This window comes from Filicampus tigris, chromosome 1 (assembly GCF_054856515.1).
Source record: "Filicampus tigris isolate MCC_2025a chromosome 1, RoL_Ftig_1.0, whole genome shotgun sequence".
Lineage (NCBI taxonomy): Eukaryota > Metazoa > Chordata > Actinopteri > Syngnathiformes > Syngnathidae > Filicampus > Filicampus tigris.
Window position 1 is genome coordinate 30,556,264 of NC_141217.1, and position 21,377 is coordinate 30,577,640.

General features: G+C 40.0%; 1 protein-coding gene across 12 annotated transcripts in view; it reads left to right on the forward strand.

Annotated features, from left to right (window-relative positions):
* Positions 1-21,377, forward strand: part of rap1gapa (RAP1 GTPase activating protein a) — an 81,232-nt gene that overhangs the window by 49,680 nt on the left and 10,175 nt on the right. For 7 of the 12 annotated variants that reach the window (XM_086031410.1, XM_086031402.1, XM_086031351.1 and 4 more), the window contains 13 exons: positions 8,335-8,382; positions 8,700-8,738; positions 10,307-10,501; positions 11,514-11,617; positions 11,978-12,056; positions 12,125-12,178; positions 12,396-12,479; positions 13,919-14,019; positions 14,515-14,644; positions 17,188-17,343; positions 18,639-18,710; positions 18,785-18,871; positions 18,952-19,095. In XM_086031410.1, coding sequence (XP_085887536.1) covers positions 8,344-8,382; positions 8,700-8,738; positions 10,307-10,501; positions 11,514-11,617; positions 11,978-12,056; positions 12,125-12,178; positions 12,396-12,479; positions 13,919-14,019; positions 14,515-14,644; positions 17,188-17,343; positions 18,639-18,710; positions 18,785-18,871; positions 18,952-19,095 — 1,284 coding nt within the window. In that variant the 5' untranslated portion in view covers positions 8,335-8,343. Of the gene's footprint in view, positions 1-6,482; positions 6,519-8,334; positions 8,383-8,699; positions 8,739-10,306; positions 10,502-11,513; positions 11,618-11,977; positions 12,057-12,124; positions 12,179-12,395; positions 12,480-13,918; positions 14,020-14,514; positions 14,645-17,187; positions 17,344-18,638; positions 18,711-18,784; positions 18,872-18,951; positions 19,096-21,377 lie in introns of all 12 variants that reach the window. The other 5 variants (XM_086031344.1, XM_086031359.1, XM_086031438.1 and 2 more) reach the window with 1 other exon arrangement.

The following is a 21,377-nucleotide window of genomic DNA, read 5'->3' on the forward strand; positions in this document are numbered from 1 at the left end:
ATTTCATCCATCCATCCATTATCTGTACCGCTTCTCCTCACAAGGGTCGCGGGGCGTGCTGGAGCCTATCCCAGCTGTCTTTGGGCAGTAGGCGGGGGACACCCTGAACAGGTTGCCAGCCAATCGCAGGGCACACAGAGACAAACATCCGCACTCACAATCACACCTAGGGGCAATTTAGAGTATCCAATCAACTTACCATGCATGTTTTTGGAATGTGGGAGGAAACCGGAGTGCCCGGAGAAAACCCACGCAGGCACGGGGAGAACATGCAAACTCCACACAGGGAGGCCGGAGCCGGGATCGAACCCACGACCTCTGAACTGTGAGGCGGACGTGCTAACCAGTCGACCACCGTGCCGCCCTTATAATTTCATTATTATTATTATTATTATTATTGTTATTGGTATTATTATTAATATTATTATTATTATCAGTGTTCTTCTTATCATTTCATTATTATTATTACCATTATTGACTCTTCTGCCCATTGTTTTAAATGCAGGTAACCTCAGCATTACTCCACTAATTGTCTGCAGTTATTGTGCATCTTTAATGGGGTGTTTCCCAATCCAAAAGCAACCATGCACTAAGGCACAGGGGTCAAACTTAAGGCCCTGGGGCCAGATCCGGCCCGCCACACCATTTGACGTGGCCCACAAAAATGCTGTGTCTATTATATACATTTATTTGGGGCTGATCAAGTACCCCTAAACTGATTCTCTGCATCCCTTAAATTTGATTTAATTTAGTTTTGTTTTGATTTTTCTGATTATTAATGTTTTTTTACTGTACGTCCTATTCAAACAATAGAGAAAAAAGTGCATAACAATACATTACTTGGTTGAAATATACTAATATTATAAAAATATATATTTAAAAAAAACTGAGGCATGTGTTTCCAAGGTTTTAACTTATGTGCTATTTGACATTTATTCAAATGTCAAGATTGAAAAGTCTATAAACTGTTCCTGACACACAGGAATGCAAGATAGAAAAAATGAAAAAGATAAAACTCCAATCGCAAAGCTCAACTTTAAAGACCTCGAATGTTCCAAAATTACGTCATAGAACGTGCAAAACATAAGATAACACACCGTATTTTCCGGACTATATGTCGCTCCGGAGTACAAGTCGCACCAGCCATAAAATGCACAATAAAGAAGAAAAAAACATATAAGTCGCACTGGAGTATAAGTCGCATTTTGGGATGAAAAGTATTAAATAAAATCCAACACCAAGAACAGACATGTCATTTAAAATTTAAATAACGAACAATTTAAAATGAAAATGGAATAGAGGCAACAACAGGCTGAACGATATGCTCACGTTACATTACACAACGCCCCCACCACCCGCTCTCGGAAGCCAAGCTGTCGCATAACGCTAATAAATGTGTCCATATAAATCAAATTAATAAAATTGTGGAATACGAGGACCCACCACACACACGCGCGCGCAAACGCACACACAAATATTTAAAGTATCGATACTTCATCAACGTATTGATGTTTGGTAGCGGCACAAAAAGTATCACGATACATCGCAAAATGATCTTTTTTCCCAGCCCTAACTATTATCATTACCGTTCCTCATTTTTGCTGCAATTACAGTAATCATAGCTCCATTTTTATGTTGTTATGTAGGACTTAACTGATTTTCGTTTTTTTTTTTTTTTACCAGGAAAACATATCAGGTGATCAGAAATAGCACCACTGTCCTCCGTTTGAATTGCAATGAGAGAAGCTACCAGTATTTAATATTAATGTCAAGGTGCTACTGACAAGCTATCTGATTGGATGCCAGTTAACAAATGATGGCATTTTTCAGTAATTATCTTCAAACGTATGGTTTTGGAAACAAAACTCTGAATTGACTTTGAACAACTGCCACTTAAGACAACATGGAGCAACAACACATACTGAGCATACACCATGGTACTACACTGAAGACACGCACCTCTAAATTCCGGCTTTCCGGTATACTGTCAAAACCCATTAAAATGGCCACCTGCAAATCTGGCTCACTGAATTGACTTCTTTTATGACATGGATTATATTCTGTTAGGCTGTAGCTGCTTTACAACCATGTAGTTGACTAAAACAATACAGTAACAGCTCATGTCTGAAATGTTTTTGGAGTTGGGTTTTTTTTCAAATGATTGTATGCATGGCTTCCCAGTGCATGTCCACTTCTTTAAAATACTTTTGTGATTTTGAAAATGTTGGCCGAAAGTGAAGTTTGTATGCTTCTCAATGAGAGCTCCCTGGTAAAGTTGCATATAAGAGGCTCTCCTCAAACAAGCACAGTCAGCCCATGAACTCGACCATTAGCTATTAAATTATTGTTACATTTTACAGTTTGACCGCACCGATACACATACATGCGTATTTGATGAAGATGCCAAGGAACAGTGTGATTATGCGTACACTGATTGTAACCTCTTTAATCAATGCCTACAGCAAACTAGGTCAATCGGCAATTAACCCCAGTGGGTCTTATGGTTGCTGCTATATTCTAGCGATACACGGAGGTCCTCGTTATTCACACTTTGTGGTGATAAACTCATTAAAAGCTACGTGTGTGGTGTATCAAGTTGATTGTCATCAGCTCCATGCAGATCAAAATAGATATAAAACACGCAATTAGTGGGATGACAAAGATGATCCTTGCTGTAGTTCTGTTTGGAATGAGTGATCGAAATTTAGCCTGCTGGAATCTCATGGCGCGCCCAGCTGAACCTAAAATAGCTGCTCACAATAATGAAGACATGGGCAACAGTATATGTGTCTTTCTCCAACTTGCAACATGAAGTGCTGTTTTAGCCGCAAGCCCCCCAGAAACACCTCTTCACACACACAGGATCATGACAATCAGTAAGTGACGTGCGGTGAGGTTCATGACTGGTGAGGCACTAGTCCTCGAGAGTTGGATAGAAAAATATGAAGCCAAAATAGAAGATTAGCCTATAATTCAATTTTCTAAAGCATGGAGCATATAAATAAAATGAAACATAATTTAATGTAATCATTATCATTTGTCTTCTTTTTTTTAACTCTTAATGCAGAGAACAACCGGCAGGGGGCGGCACTGCCTCACTTGCCTAACCTGACTACACGAACCTGATGACATCTCCACAGTTGAGTCCGGTATAGGTCTCAGTAGGGATGAAACGAGTCCTCAAGTAATTCAGCTGCCTTGGTTAAAAAAATTCTTGAGGATTTTTTTCTGCCTGGAGTACCCATCTATTACACATTTATGTACACCGTCAGGAAGAAATAGTCAAGCTAACGGCAGCAACAATTATTCATGCTATGCATGGCAGTAACATGACCAAGAAAGCCAACTTCAAAATAAACATTACCTTAGCAAATAATATATAGACATCAATGCCTTGGTATGCTTTTATTTTAAAGTTGTTCTCAGCAATGTGTTGCGGCGTTAACGGCTGTTTTGACTGTGTTTGGGGCATTTGTATTGCTGTCACAAACTGTTGCTCCCAATGTCAACAACATAACGTCGTTCTGAAATAATGTTCAATCGCTACCCAAAAACGACTTAATTATGCTGACATTGTATTGTTACAGTGCCTGGATTTTGTGAATTTTTGTAGAAAAAAATGTACAAAATGACTTCTTGTACTTAATGTTGGTTACTTGTTCATCAATTTTGTGCCATTCTGGAATGGTAATCTTTATGCAAGAGATCCATTTGCACTGCAAAAAAAATAACTAAAATATGTGCTTTGAACCCTTTGTTGTTGGGTTAGGATAGTTTATCTTTTATGCATGCATTGAAAAATGTATTATCAAAAATGAAATATATTAAGAGCTCAAATTTTGTACACATACACCTATTTTGTCCATAGTTAAAATAGTATTTTTTTTTCAAACATCTCATTAGGAAGTGTGTGCTCCTATGTGCCCCCACCCAAACCCGGCATGGCTCAGTGGTAGAGTGGTAGTTTCCCAATCCAGAGGTTGCTGGTTTGATCCCTGGCCATTGTGACCATGTCGAAGTATCCTTGAGCAAGATATTGAACCCCAGTTGCTAGGTAGATTAGGTACATTGTGTGAAGCGCTTTGAGTACCAAATGTAGAAAAGTGCTATACAAGTGACAGTCCATTTACCATTTACCATCACTTCATTGCTATGCCAGGAATTATGGCACTGAGAAAGATGCTTGCTCACTTGCAGTGCAGAAACAGAAAGGTGTGATTAAATGCCTTATTTGTTCTGGCAGAAAACGAAATTGACACATTAGGTCCTAGCCGTGGTGTCTACTTTTCTGATTAGATCGACTTACCGATGTTTAAACAGGAACTGATGGCTTTAGACCTGAACAGGTGATTGTTTTACGAGGAGATGAGCTCCACCTCTGGAATAGATGTGGGTGTGAGTGCTGACTTCAGTTCAGGGGTGTGGCTCACCATGCCAAAAGCAGTTTGGATGAGACACCACCGACATCGTTGTATGCGACTTGAGTTCAACTTCTAACTGCTTTGGGTGTGGATGCAATGAGCCAGGAATGGTCCTGGTCTCATCGATAGATCGACTACATCGCGGCATCTTTGAGGCATCTTAGCTTGTTCGAAGAAGTATGGCTAAAAATCCCAGTACCTCTTCTGCAATGGTGACCCGGGCCCACTGGAACAAACCCAGACATGTAAGTCTTTTTAGCCTAACTACAGCCATGGCGGCAGTTGGAATTTGGTGACAAAATCTCATTGCAAACTCAATTGAGTGGAGGGTGATCTGATCTCAGGCTAAAGATGTGTTGGTTTTGAAATCAGGTGTTTATTTATTTTTTTTTAGGTTTGAAGACAAATTGAAATGAGCAGCATACACTTTAGGGCTCATGCTTCGGTCTACAGATGAGGTGTATTTGTTGTAGCTTGAATCTTTATCTAACATGGTTCAAGTCAGCTTTTATTTGCCTTCAGGGTTTGTGGCAGACTATTGTTTGCACATGGCGGAGGACTGAGTTGTACTCACACTGAAAGCTAGCACACAATTGCTCTGTACACAAACGTTTTTACTGGCTGAACTGACCTGCCTTCACTCCGCATTGACTGCAGTGCTGTCTTATAGTTGGTCAGCAAATGCATGCAGAAATTTGGATAGACAGCACTAGCACTGCTGATTCTGGCTCGCATTTCAGATAAAGACAAGTCAAAGCTTTTGTTAGATGTCCGATTAACAGAAAATGCTACTACACAGTAGTACAGCTTTCTCTCTGGTCTAATGTCATCAGCATGCATTGTAGGTTGGAGATTTTATCCTGTAATAGTTGAATACAGTAGCGCCTAAAACACCTTAAAAGGAACATACAAAAAAATATAAACTTTATGAAATGGGCTATATAAATAAAATTGTATTGTATTGTATAAAACAGAGACAATTACAAATTGTGAATTAAAAACAATACAAAACTCAGTCTTATAACCAGGGGTGCACATAAGAGGGGCGCATGAAGACTAGAAATTGAATATTGAGCGCCTGTTCACCTATTTTCTGAAGCTGAGCCATGATTGGTCGTTATCTGAGCCCTGAGCAACTGTGATGTCATTTTCAGTTGACAGATCACAAAAGATGGCTAAAAATGAGTGGATTTTTCTGCTTAACTCCTATTCCACAAACACAATATTTATCAGAATGCCTTGTTTCAAATTGAAGGCGTGCGCAGAACATACTCTTATGTTTGGGTTGACTTCCACTTTAATAAGCTGCCAATGTGTAGCCCTGGTATTTGTTGTTGTAAATAAAAACAGAAAAAAAAACAGAAAAAGTTTTATTCAGTCATATTAAAATGACATACCTACACATTAAAAATAAGCCACGCCCAGATATGTCGTAGGTCTTTAAACTCATCCATCAGGTCGGTGGGTCTGGAAACAATGAGCACCAAGCAACAACCTGTGGTGCTCAATTGAGAACCACGTCAACAGTTGTATGTTTGTAATCCTTTCAGCATAAGTTATTTGAACACAATTGGTGAAATAACACATTCAATGTAGACGGATAATAACAATACTCATAGCTCAGGTGGCAGAATAGTTAACCCCCAACCCGAAGGTTGTGGCTTCAACCCTTCAATCAGACCCATTTTTTTGATCCACGCTGGTCTTCAAGCAGCCACCTTATTCCCCTGCCAGTCCTTTCTAGTTGTTCCACTGCTGCCACATCAGTCATACAGGGATCAACACTTTTTTTTGGGACAATTACCAACACACAGTACACGTTTTATGCATAACATATTTCAATGAAAATTGTAATAATGTGGCAGTACCAGAGTTGATTCGTGCATAAGTGATCTCTTTCGGCGTGGCGCAATGCTGGAGTGCTCGGGGCTCTCCTTTTTCTCTGCTGAACGGAGTACAATGATGCTCCATGCGAAGAAAGTTGAACGCTTTGGAAGGCCATCAGTCAGAGAAGCAAATTAACAAGCACGCAACTCAAAATGTTTCCTCTCCTCTCTCCAGACTGCAGAGTTATTTGAAATGATTGAAAAGATGCAGGTAAGGCCACGCGCCCGTCGCGACTTTTGTCAATCGTCCCAGCAACTAACACGGCATCAGCGTGCCTCCTCTCCAATCCGTCTTGAATTTCGCTTGTTCCCAAGATACATGACGTTGCTTTATTAACTTTGTTTGTCCCTGTTAAGTAAGCTTTTTATCTCACCTCACAAGCCCTCCCGTGGTCTCCGAAGGCTTCGAAGCGACATTTGTTTTAATCAGGCAATCTGGCTCACGACAAATGAAGAGTTTTAAAATAGAGCTCATCATTCTCCGCGTGTGTGCGTCATCAATTTGTATGTCGGCAATCAGTTCATCATTAAATAATTAAATGAACTACTTGTGTGGTAATCTTTCATGTCTGGCATAAATGAATATATTTAAGAGGATTGGCTCTCTTAATAAAGAGGTTTAATGCATTAGTTACACAATTTAATGCAGTGAGAATCTAAGAAAAGATAGATAATCAGTTTCACTTGAGTAACAGACTGTCTAAGTCAGAGATATACGGTTTTCTATACCACTTCTTTCCTACTGCGGTTAGCTTTGTCAACTCAACTTTATCCCCATAGCACTTTAACAACCACCGTACTTCTGTACATAAAAGTTAATAATTAGTACAACAACACAATTGAATATTCTTTTCTAGTTAAAATATACAAGAGCTCTCTTTATACTGGAATACAAATGTTGGTAGACGAGAAGAGAAACAACACTAAAGTCTCCTCCGACCAGTATGAGGGCACTAGAGGTCACTCGCGTTGGTTGCAATCTGAAGTTTGGATGTAAACAAACAACTGCAGTTATCTAAGAGCCGATCGTTGGTCTGTGGGCAAGTAACATGTGCAATGGTTCAAATCCCTTGTCCCAATTAGCTATCGCTCTCGCTCGACTGTCCTTCATTTCACCGCCAGCTCTTGTTCCTCTCCATATCTCCTTCTGGACTCATTCATATCAAATGGACATAAGCCGGCTCCATGTTGGTGCGAAGCTCCTAGCAGTTGTAGCTTTGTAGACAAATGGCCAAAGGTCAATAGCCCTGGTATTTTCCGCTCAATAACCGAAAAGCTGAAATAATGCAAAATGGCCCAGCACGATGCAGAAAAGCTGGAAAGTGCCAAAGGGAGAAAGTGACTGCTATTGCAAACAGGCCGCCAAAGTATGTGATGTCCAAATTACAAATTACAAAAAGTACAAATTAGCGAGAAAATTATCTTGGTTGTTGTAGCAGGCTGTCAACACACAGGCACCTCTCTCATCTCACTTTTTCATTTTCACTAACTAGATAATGGATGGATGAACTGCATCATAAAGAGTCTGAAAGCTGTTTCTCATATAACACGATACTAAGCAATTACATCCTTATATGACGTGTGTGGTAGCAATCTGAGAAAACCAACATTTAAATTGAGCATTATTATTTGCATTGCACTTCTTCTAATGTTGCCATTCCCAATGTTTATGGCTGCTGGATGAATGACCTTCCTTATTTGTCTGCAGCATTCACGCTTTTTCTCTTTGCCACTTCCAACAGATGCTCTCAGTGTGGCGGCGTCACTTATCCCCGCATCTTTTTAATCCCCCTCGGCCTCACTCATCGCACTTGCTCTATGCGCTAACAGACTCTTTAGCGTCCTTAACTTCTCTGTGTCTGTCTGTATGCTTGCATCTGTCCCTCCCTGACTTTTTTTTTTTTTCCGTTGTTGCTCACTGTTAGAGAACACCGCCTTGTCATTTTGTTCCCAGTGTCACTTTTGTGTTTGAATTGAACTTGATGAATGACTTGTCGCCCTTCTCTTTTTTCTTCTTCATCTCGCAGGGGAACAGGATGGATGAGCAGAGATGCACCTTTCCACCTCCACTCAAGGTACGACTCTTCATGCCGATGGCAGGATATTCGTCATACCATAGAAAGTAACTCATCCTTTACACGGTATTACATTCATAGTGCATTCATTCTTGCAGTCAATTTTTAGTCAGTTGTTCCAATTCATCATCCTCTGTTCTAATGTGACCGCGCAGTGCAAACATTTATCAAATTGCAAGTTTACAAGCTTCTCAGCAACAGCAGCACAAAACAATTGAGAAGAAAAATGCAACATGTTAATCAATCATTCAATTGCTGTTTATTGTTTTTTGTCCTCACAATGAAACTTGGATGACAAACCAAAACTCTCTTTTCAGACCGAGGAGGACTATATTCCCTATCCAAGTGTCCATGAGGTAGGGTGCAGCGCTTCCATCTCTAGTGCTAGCGTAGGATTTGTAAAAGACCCCGTAAAGTAATTTTTGTGATTCGTTTTTAAATACATTACATATTTTTGAGGATAGGAGCTGAAACCACTTGCAAAGACTGAACAATTTAGTACTGAATTGTTGAAATAAAGCATTAAACTCTTTTTCACCTTCGCCGTTGTCCGGATTTTTTGGACATGGATAAATCGGAGTCCAGTGATGCACTTGGGCCCCTGGCATGAGCCGGCACTCCTCTACTTTATGAGTACTGAGTGCTGTCATTTCATCTGTGGATATCCGTCACAATTGCGGGGTTCCTTGGCTCATTTCTACTACTACAGTGTGCAGTTAGCCATCTAGCTATGCCTATAACCCCCGCAAAAATATATCTTCCCTGAGGTGTTATGCCACGCATGGCACACATAGCGAGTCGATGGCGAGTTGGGAAGGTTCCAATGCGAATTGGCAGGTGACTAGTGGCTAGTAGCTCATTAGCCATTAGTGGCACAGATATGAACACTAGATGCGCCGGCAGGTTGTAGCAACATGGCTATCTGCCGTGCCTGTGTGGCAAGGTAATGCATGGACACCGAAAATAAGTCTAACTAACTTGCTAATTTCTCAACCAGTTTTCATGAGGTTTATATATAATGCCAATGCCAAATCATGTGCTATCAATACTGAAGATTTGAAAAAAAAAAAAAAATTTTTTTTACCTGTGAAAGGTTATTCACAGTTCCCTTGTAGTAATTTTATGGAGCGTAAACTGTATGCAGCACAATGTGCCAACATTCAGTTCTTTCCGTTTTCTTGCTGTCCACACACATGCAAAACAGTGTTAACTTTGCTCGGCCTATCCGAGCATCGCCGTAAACACGCAGCTCAAAAACTTGCGATCTGGTGTTGAGTCCATCCAATTCTCCACAGCCACTTGAGAAAGTTTCTAGCCCGCGACGAGGTCATCCAATACATTAGTAACTTACTCAGTGTTGTTGTGTGTGGATCCCCACAGAACAAAAGCACTTGAGAGCAAGTGAAATGTTTATAAAACACAGCGGCACACGTTTTTCAGCCTGCAGCTGACTACAGACTTTTAAGCCCGTTATCCCACTGAGGGGCAAACGTTTGTGAGTGTTGGCTAAGGTAGCGAAGTTTGAGTTCTCATCAGGGTTGCTCAGGGTTCGTTTAAGAATGCAAAGATTGGTTCGCCTACAGTTTTATTGTTTTTCTTGTCCCAAGGAGCTTTTTAATGTTTGACGAATGTTTTGCTATCTTGAACGAACCCTGACGAGAACTCAACATGCACTACCTTCTGAACCGCCAACGTTCGCCCCTCAGTAGGATACGGGCTCGTAGTCCATACTGTACCAACAAACGCATTTGAGTGGCAGTTTCATGCCTTTGGATCCATATTTTATATACTAGGCGATTTATTTATTTTTTTCATTCAAATTTGGCGGGCTTGTTAACAATATTCTTTTGTGGTGTGTCAAATTTTTGAGACATTGTTTTTGTCCCTTTACAGGATCTTTAACTTTGTTGACATGTTGTGACAGGTTTTGGGAAGGAAGAGCCCCTTTCCTCTCATCCTTCTGCCGCAGTTTGGCGGTTACTGGATTGAGGGAACAAATCACGAGCTGGGTAATAGTCCGGACTCGTTGGAGCCGCTGCAGACTTTGTCCCCGGACACCCGCACAAAGCTGGAATGTAACACAACGGCTATACTCTACCGTAAACACTTCTTGGCAAAGGTTTGTCATTAGTATTGTATTTGTTTGGAAACTCAGTCTGCTAGTTCATTGCTAACACATATTGGTAAATGCTATATGAATAGCATCCATGTGGCAGTGTTATTAAGCAGCAGATATATGAACACAAGCGGTGCATGAACACATGTCAACAGACAATATAACAACTCTCGCAGCCATATTTATTATCCTATGTGTAGAATGACTATTTTGTGCCGTACTGATGAGTGAGGAGTTGCAACATTAGAAAGAATCCCATTCTGGTTCTAGGCAACAAAAATCAAATAACATTACTGCGGGTAACTGAGCCACTTGAGGTAGTTGAGTGAAAGTCTTCTTTGTTTGTGTGACTGTCTTGTACTGATGCCCAGTGGCCAAATTGTGCACACCACAAGGAGCTGGGATGAATTAATCATGATGCACAAACTGTTTAATTCTTTACATTCTAATTAACCATGTTATGACTTTATGTATTATCTTTACAACATACATTTTATGCTATCTATAAATATGTTTTTTATATATATATACTATATATATATATATATATATATATATATATATATATATAACATATATATTTAGAAATGATTATATATATTATGAGGTATTTTATTTATATAAATTGCATTATGAACAGTTTTAGGGTCGAAACTTGAACGGATTAATGTTATTTCCATTAATTTCAATGGGGAAAGATGATTTGTGCCACTACTACTCGAAAACGGTTCAAGATGTAACAACTGCACTTCCTGCACAAATGAGCAAAATTACACGGAGCACTCAACAATCAATTTCGCTTTGTTCTCATTACAGAGAGCTAATGAATGAACAATTGTGTCGTGCACGTTGAAATAAATTAAGGCCCGTCCGCCACCTACACTTGTGAGCGCATAATAGAAACAAATTTGACTGGGATTTGGACACTGCGCAAAGAGTGTGCATGTGTGTGTGTGTGTATGTGGTTTGGGCTATGATATTTAGTAATGGCCTTACCCTTGAACTGTACCCTCAGGAACACTTTAATTACTATTCAGTGGACAGCGCCCTGGGACATCTGGTGTTTTCCTTAAAGTACGACGTGATCAGTGACCAGGAGCATCTCCGGCTAATGCTTAGGTAACACATACTGTACTTGCTGCAATGAAGTTCAACTTGTCAGGAGAGAAGAAGTCAAATCAGCTGCCTAAAATGTTCAGTAGTGAGAGCATCAACACATCACCCCAGCAATGTTATCACAAAAGTCATAAAGCATGAGAGCGTGTCAACAGAAGTGTCATTTCCACAGTAGGACAACAGATGGATTATTTAGGCCAGTGAGTGGGTGGGGATTGAGCGAGGGAGCAAGCGAGAAAGGAAGGGTGGGGAACTTTGATAATGGCCCGTACCGGATCCTCGCTGATAGATTCTCAGAAATGCAATGTAACTTTTCATTTATATGATTATTTATATATTTTTTTTATTTTATGACTTGAGTAGGACCAAACAAAAAACATACCACGATGTCATCCCCATCTCCTGCCTGACTGAGTTTCCTAATGTGGTCCAAATGGCCAAGGTGAGTCTTTGATTTAAGGATGTATGCCACAGCAGTATATTTGACATGTCCTGCTTATTTATCCCAAGCTTGTCTGTGAGGAAGTCAACGTGGACCGCTTCTTTCCGGTGCTTTATCCAAAAGTAAGTGAACTATTTTTGATGAGTTAAAATCCCTGTAAATTGAAAATAAATAAGTATATGAAATGAGGCTGCAAAATAACCTCACATCTCTCCACCTTCAGTGTCTGATGAAACATGTATATTGTATTTAGAAACAAATCTCTGAATTCACTTAACAGGGTCAGTTCCACAGCTGTTTATTCCCTTTCCCACATGTCTCTTGATGCTGTTTTTACAGGCCTCGCGACTTATTGTGACCTTTGATGAGCATGTCATAAGCAACAATTTCAAGTTTGGGGTCATTTATCAAAAATTTGGCCAGGTAAGAGATTAACCTTCAGCTAGCTAAAAACGGGTGGATTTCTTATATTCCACAAAAGCAATATTACTCACAATGCTGTGTTCAGACTAGTGGGCCTGCATAGAACATATTCTGGAAAACATATGTTTGGGTTGACTTCAACTTTAAGGAAACATATTTCTTTGTTTTTGTATTTGCCCTGGGAGAATTCCCTGTTTCCATCAAAGTATGCCAGGTGTAGCACTCTCGTGTATGCAAAGGTATCCCCTTCAGAGTACAGTTCAGTTGTCTTTAACTTGAGATCATTACATTAGCATTTAATCATTTAAGAGCTATATCTTTTTTAAATATATTTAACTTTTATGGGCTGTACATTTGAATTGAATCTTTATGAACAGTTTTATTTTCCTACATTTAGGTCCAACTGCATAATGTTCAGTGGCTTACAATTACCCCCCCCCAAAAAAAACTTTTTTTTTCATGAACATTTAGGCCAACTACTCTACATTATTTTAATGTTGGTAATGATGCGGGTTCCTTCGCAGCTTAGTAGTTTTCTTTAGGTGGTACTTAATATTAAAATATAATGAACCACTTGTGTATATCAATCATATGCAATGCAGGAATGATGAAGCTTGTGTTTGTAAATTAAAATGTTCCATTTCCTCAAGGAACGCTCAGTCCTTCTGTCTTAATTATGGCGTTCAGTCAGCGCAGATGCTTTCAGTAATCCTTCATGCCCTCTTTTCCACTTTGTAGGCTGCAGAAGAGCACTTGAGATGGAAAAACTCAAAATAGAATTGAGCACTTACCATCAGAATGGATGAAACTGATTTTTAACTGACACAAAATTCTCAGTAATTAATACAAATGGTATCATGTCATATTCAATGTTTTGTTTTTTCAAAAGCACACTTGCCTGAACCAAAATATGGTTTTAAAGATAACGTTCCTGACTTTTGATGAACAATGGTATCCTGTTGATTATTGGTTGTTTTACACGGACAGATCAAGCTGTCGGTTGTTTTTCCCAACTACATTTCATTTCCCTGTTACGGACTAAACTGCAAGTTTATACTTAATTCCAGTTAATTCTGATATATTTTTGTATGAGGATTGCAATCCAAAGGGAAATGGAACAATACCCATCAAGTGGAAGTTTCTGCACTTTGAATTTTCACGGAACCTCATAAACAAATTAAAAACAAATGGCTTTCAAAATACATCAAGGTCTTCACTTTGATGTTAAAAAAAGTCTTAAGAAGCTCACTCAGAGTCTACTTTTATGCAGTGCTGAAATTTTGTAGCGATGCCAAGGTGTCCGGATTGTTATGGAAGCTTTTCTAAAACCATCATCATATTAAAGTGCGACTTCATTTCATGGTCAACTACTATCCTTTTCAGACATCACCTGTGTGTGCACACTAAATATTGCTTTTATTTCCCGTTTATCGGTGCAGACCTCCGAGGAGGAGCTATTTGGCAATAGCGAAGAGAGTCCTGCCTTTGTGGAATTCCTGGCGTTCCTTGGAGAGAAAATTGAGCTTCACAACTTTAAAGGGTAACCGTGACGTAGAGCCACCAATTAATACATACTGCACCGCCAAGTTGGTTATAGAGGGGAAAAAACGATTTGTCGGCTTTACCAATCCACAATGATGGAGTGAATTGTTACATCCCTAGTACCCATGCTAGTGTTAGCGGATGGAATGCCTGTACAATTTGGTTGTATTTAACTTGTAAGTTCAATGCATTTACATTTAACCATTAAGAACTCATTGTTTTTAAAAATGCATTTAGGCATAATTTCTCAAGGTGATTTGTGCAATACATTTCAATTGACTCATTGTTGAAGTCGTTTTTTTTTTCTATTTTGAAGTGCAGTGTTCGTGTTCAAACTGCATAATGTTACAGTGGCATACAATAACAAGTGTGGTTCTGCATTTTAATGTTGGTCATCATGAGAGCATTTTTTAGACGATATTTGGTGTAAAACGTTTGAGAACCACAGCTTTTGTAGATGGTGAGCGAATCACCGGGTTTGTGTGTGTGTTAGATTCCGTGGGGGCTTGGACGTGACTCACGGCCAGACTGGCACCGAATCCATCTACTGCAATTATGGCAATAAAGAGGTCATGTTCCACGTGTCCACAAAGCTGCCTTACACAGAGGGGGACACACAGCAGGTACTGTAATACAATAATGCCACACCTTTGTGTGGCTGACGTGTCATTTCCCTGTGCAGTCCTTTTTTATGGTGTCAGCTGGAGAAGTGCATCTTCAAAGAAGTCGTACACGGCCGTCTGCTGGAAATTTAAACTCGACACTTGGATGAGCTTAACATTGGCACTTATATAATAGGTTTGCATGTAAAAATGTACTAAAATGCCCACCTCAAAAGACTCTGTAGTGATTTAAGGGCTCTTTTTGTGATTAGGTTTATGACAAATTTCCCCGCCCCTTTTTGGGGCGTGGCTTATGTTATGTTTTCGATCTCAGCTGTCTACGTCACGGGAGGGAGCCAAGCGTGGTAATATTGCTCGCTTTGTCAGTTGTCAGCTGTTGTCTAAAACGGCGACCGATCGGCACCAAAATGCAAATGCACATTACTACTCTTGTTCACTTCAACCTGTGAAAGTATAAAAGTGTCCTGCACAATAGTTTGGATTTATTGTCATAAAACGTGATTTCATCAGGATCACCTCCTCAAAATCAAAAATGCCGTGGCGATCACTTCTCCACTTACACAGGCTGAAGCAGACAAGAGCATGAATGCGCACACGAACTATCTTTATATTTCGGACATTTAGCGACGCTCGTGTCAACTCTTGGGTGGCAGACAGCGACTGGCAGTGGGCAAGCATGGATCTATATAATCTTTCTTTATATGGATAGTAAGATAGTCAGGTGCATGTCGCCATTGGCTGGGAAGCCGCAAATTAGGGACAAAAACAGTCCAATTGTCTTTGTGTTTATCCGACCGTACAGTATGTGCTCAGGCAGCAGCATTTTGAACTTTCAGAAGTTCTCAAAAGATGTTTTTTTTCCTTTTTTTTTTAACTCATATTTGCTAGATTGTAGCTTCTTTTTTTAACTACCGTGTCACGTGACCGAGACAATCTGTTCCACGTGTGCAGAGGTACAGGTGGATGTACCAGATTTTCAAAATTTAAAACATTTTCAGTCTCTGATGTTCAATATTAAAAAATGTACCGGTATTCAACCTTCTGTGCGGTCCGTTGGTTTAAAGCACACAGTTCAGTCATCCTCGCGCACCAATTATTGTGTTGCTCTGTAGTCTGTACAAACACAGAAGCGGTAAGGACTCAACAGCACAAGTGTAACAGTAGCAGTGGGAACAGCACCTCCTGGTGGTGTTTCACAGTGATTACCTTCAGGGTCAGCAAAGCATTTTTTCCTCCGCTGTCCCAAACACAATTGGAAGCACTGACCTCCATATGTAACCAAAATTCAAATGTGTTCCATGAAATTGAATTGATTTATTGACCACTGTCTGTTTTTGCTAATTTCATAGCTTTTCTCTTGGATGCACTGCTTCCAAACAAACAAACAAAGTATTTACATTGCCTGTAAACATGGAAAATGCGAGAAACCTTCCTTGTTCTTCTTTTGTGTTGTCAATTGGTGCTTGACAAACCATCATAATGGCGCATTGGCACCACCAACTGAAGTTGTCCTTCCACTGCAAGAAACGTATGTGAGTCAGTGGTGTTGTGAGGCTTGCTGCCGCCATCTAGCAGTGTTCTGAAGCGCACTCATATAATCACCAGAGCCGGGCATTCCGCCTCTGTGCATCTATATGCCTATGATGGACGTTCATAAACGATACACGGGAAACTTAAAAAAATTAATGTTTTAAGCATAGTTGGAAGTCCAATTTTTCCATCTATGTCATCGTCTGCTGTCTATTTTCGCGTGAGAATTCAATGACTGCGGCGAGGTTTCCGTTTGCCTTTGACTGCGGCCGAGGCTTCTGGGTGCTAAAAGGAGACGCATTTAGTCCGGCCTCAGTGAGGCTTCCATGCCACAGTGAGTCTTTCCTTTCAAATATTGCTGAGGGGTGGAGGGGGATGGGGGTTTACAAGTGGAAGTTGGTCGAAGTTTGTAGACGGAAATGCAAACGGAAGCCCGTTTAAAATGATAGGTGAACCAGCCTATAGGTGATTACTATTTGTTCCGGCCAGACAAACGGCGGATAAACGGATGGTGGAAGGGTAAACCGGCTACAGGAAATAAACGGAGCAGGACATTTTAGTAAATATGCCAGCTCTGATAATCAGATTTCAAATTCACCACAATATCGTCATCGTTTTTCTGCCCTTTGATTGGTTGCTCAGAGCAAACCAAGTGCCGCTAGCAAAACATGTGAAGCCATCTATACACTTGATAATACGTTAATGCCAATACATTCAATATCTCATCTCTGGTGAGTAGCCTATGACACGTTCTTTAAACATTGTTTTATGTTCTTACATTTTATTTATTTGGTTAGTCCATTGCGATCTGCTCCAGATGATGTACTCTATGTGGCACAGTGGTGTGCTGTTATATTGCCATTTTCTATAGTTATCGTAGTTTCTGTAAGTGAGGTGCATTAAGGTCCAGGTATAAATTGCATGACCAGCCACAGGTGTTTTGTAATCTTTTTCTGCTATAGAGGAATACCTTAAATGGGCAATCTACTTGCTTTGTGTCTCTCACATTACAGTTGCAGAGAAAGAGGCATATAGGCAACGACATTGTGGCGATTGTATTCCAAGAAGAAAATACTCCCTTTGTGCCAGATATGATCGCCTCCAACTTTCTCCATGCCTACGTTGTGGTCCAAGTGGTCAACCCGTGTTCGGACAATGTTCTCTACAAGGTAAATTACCTTCTTCACCTATCGCATTGTGTGTCCTGTGATCAATTCTTATTCAACTTTATCATGTTTTGAATCACATTTACAACAATACTTAACTGTATTTATAGTTTCATATGTATCTATGGCTTAAAAGCGAAGCGTAGAGAGTCTCTGTTGCCAAAATGCACGAGTCAATGAAAGGGGTGACCATGGACGAGAGCCTCTCAAATAACAACTTCATTTATTTCCTTTATTTCTTGCCCGTTTCCCCATTTTGTATTATTTGCCGTATTGTCAGTGGTTCCATAAAAGAAAAAAAGAAATGCATTCGAATATTTTCAAAACATCTACATGCATACAACGGCAATAAGAACAAGAGGGCTCACGTTGCAGCAAGTTGCTGCATCAAGTTTATTTTTTTATCCCTTAATAATAAAAGAGTCTCAAAGGGCTTCACAGTTACACAGTTGACAAAGATTGGCAACATCCCATGATCCAACCCCCCCCCCCCCCCCCCCATGTGTCAATTATTATTTATTGACGATTGTCAAATTCAGTCGTGTTGTTCGGTATGAAATGCTTGGGCCTGAAATCATACCTGTCAACTAACAGGTACCTGTGTACTAAATCTTACGAAAGTTGTAATTTGCCCTTACATATCTGTATATAATCTTACGCATTACACATGATTTTCAAATGGCTGCTGTCACATGAATGGAAATCAGGTATGTACGGCGTACATGTTTGAAAAGGTGTTTCCACCTGTACAAATTACGTACGTAACTAGTGTACAACTTGACAGGTATGTGAAATGTTTGGGAGTCTCCTGTTGCCCTGAAAAAAAATATACAGACCTAAAAACACTGTATCATATTTGGTATTTTGACATTTGTTTGTAATGTTCTGCAAAAAAAAAGTGTCATTAATATTTAAATAAAATTTGGAAAGTGGGCATCACATTGTCAGTAGTTTATAGAATAAAACAAAAATCCTTATTTTACGAAAACATACCGATTAAATAACAAAATCAGAGAGAAATATGATTTTGCAGTATTTTTTCCCCCCCAGAGCTCTGTATGGCTGAACTGCTCTATTTTCTTCTCGCATGATTACTGCTCAGTAGCTAGTTGCCATGGGAAAACAAAACTGAACTGAGCAGCGGCTCATTTCCATGAGATAAGACAGTCCCCCCCAAATGCAGCTGCTTTGAACATACGTGTTATGAAAGGACGACAAATGTAAATGAATTCTTGATTCTTGCAAACTCTTTGAATTTGTGGGGAAAACTGCATAATATTTCACATCAAAACTCACAGGTGTCTGTGACAGCCCGAGATGACGTACCTTTCTTCGGTCCCGCCCTCCCAAATCCTGCTGTCTTCAGAAAAGTAAGAAAGTGACAACTTGTAAATGCGGACTTCCCGTCTTTCGTGGTTTTGTGTGATCAACCTTTTTCTTGCAGGGCCTTGATTTCCATGAATTCCTTTTCACTAAACTCATCAATGCTGAATACGCCTGCTATAAAGCTGAAAAGTTTGCAAAGTTAGAGGTGGGTTTTACCTCATCATTTCTTTTCAGGGAAAAAAATGACAAGTTTGTCCTTTGCGCGCGTGTGTGTGGCTGAGTTAGGAACGAACGAGGTCAGCCTTGTTGGAAACGCTTTACGAGGAGCTGCACGCGAACAGTCAGGCCATGATGGGCGTCGGGGGAGATGACGACAAGCTGGAGAACGGCAGCGGGGGTGGCGGAGGAGGCTTCTTTGAGTCCTTCAAGGTAACTGGCGAGGCAGTAGCAGAGGCTTCCAACAAATAGCCTCGCTTCCTTTTCAAGTGATGCTGTCTCAGTGGAAAAAAGATACACCAAGGAAAAAGAAATACTTTGTAGTTTGGCATTCTTGGAATTGTGCTTTGAGTTGGTTCTCATTGGAATGAAATTGACAAAATGCCTTTTCTCAGTGTGTGGAACTATACCTTTAAGATAAATGACTCAGCAGTGGGCCCCAATCTTCGGAAAGAAATACCGTCGTGTCTTGAGATGCGAGCAAGCAATGGAAAAAAAACAAAAACAAAAAAAAACACGTTTACCTGATTATTTTGTCGTTACATGGCTGTTTCAAGAGTATTCGTGTTTCTGAATTGACTTCAATTTTTGGATTTAAAGGAATCACTGTTTTTAGGCCATATCTAATTGGAATGTTATAAATCAAAACAATCTGACAATAAGTACTGTCAAATTAGTGAACAGGCAATTTCTTGCTCCTTGTGTTGTACTCACTTTGGCTACTTGAGGGCAGTGTAATACAGACGTGGATATGTTCATGAAGGAGAAAGTCAAACGTTTTTCAGTAAGCAGCAGTAATAGCAGCAGTAATTTTAGTCGTTCTTCGCAGAGTATAAAGAATATTTGCCTTTGAGTATTTTTGTTATTATGCCTAGATCCGTTGCGCTATAATTTTTGTTCAAATATCCATTGCTTTAAATGGTTATAAGACCGCGGCACCCGTGCTGTCCATCAACCTGTTTATGGCTTTTTGTATTGTTTGTTAGCATTAGGCTATGTGGTATTATCCAAAGCAAAGCTATGTGGTTGTTTTAAATACGCATCTTTATCGTATCTTAAGAAACTTGCAAGACGGGTCACATGTATCTCAAGGCACCACTGTATTTTGAAGAACTGGCATGAAAACAAACCCCCAAAAAAAAAACAGATTGAAACTCTGACTCAGCATTACACTGAATGTTGTTGTTGACTGTAATCCGTGCGAACCCAGCCTGCGCTTGTTTCTATTCAACAAGGTTGATTGACGGAGGTGAGCGCCACTGCCAGGGTGTGGGGACCCGCTGTAATATAGGGTGACACATGAAACTGGCATTTGTCTTCTCTACGTCTCTCCTCTGGCTGTTAAGCTGTTTTTGAATGACTTTGAGGACTTGTAACAGGAAGGTGCTCTGTCCCACTGCATCACGTCACTCTTGCCTTCGTGTCTTTTTTTTTACTCCCATGCTTCCTTGCTTTCTACATGCTTTTCACCTGTGTCTGCTTCTCCACCCTTTTGCTACGCCTGCATAGCAACACACTTGGCTTTTTCTCGCAGAGCGCCACTTCCCCCTTGCTTCCTTTACGAGTTCATGTAACATCATGTGAGCTACCTGCGGGCTCTAAAACGTAACGGTTGCTTCCTTGTCTGTCAGGGGGACTTACCACCAAGCTAGGGCTGCACAATTAATCGGATTGTAGTCGCGATCTTGATTTTGGCTGCCACGGTTGAATGAATCCGAGCGTCAGCCATATTTAGATTTCAAATGTGGACTCTGCATATTTCATCAAATATGTCTTCAACCAGCAGTCAGCCAACCACTAGGGAGTGAATGCATGGTTTTGACTTCATGAAGCTGCCTAAATAACAAGCGAGCGCACCCTGCAGCGGCAGCCTAAAGTCTCCCTGTGGGCTGATGCGAGCGAGTCATATTGAGAGAAGAAAGTAAAAATTGGAGATTGGAAGCATTATGGTGCGGTGCGAGTTCCTCCAAAGGAAATCAACAGCCATTGTCTCAACTTCGTTCGATTGCAATCTGTAATAGAATACTTATTCAGTTAGCCATTTGTACATTTTTAGTTCTTGGGTATTTTTTTTTTTCAACTGCCGTATTATTTATCATTTAAAGTGGACTCCTGTGTACATGCAGGGCGGCACACACAGATTTTTTTTCAAATATAAAAATAGATTTTTTTTTAAAATAATATAAAATTATATATTTTGTAAATATATTCGTTTTCCATTTTCCATGGAAAACACTTATTTGAATTTCAAGATAGCGAATAGCAAAAAAAAAACCACAAGTGATTTGTTTGAGTTGCAAGATGGTGGCAAAATAGTAACTTTCTATAAGAGAGGGCTATGACTCTAGGCTCCTCCCCTAATGTCTATGCTTTTTAATTAGACAAGGCTTTGGCCTGAGCACAAAAACAGTAAATACAGTGACTTTTTCAATTAAAAAAAAAATTAAATGCATTTATAATGTGCATCTATTATACGCGGAGTTTTACTATTCAAT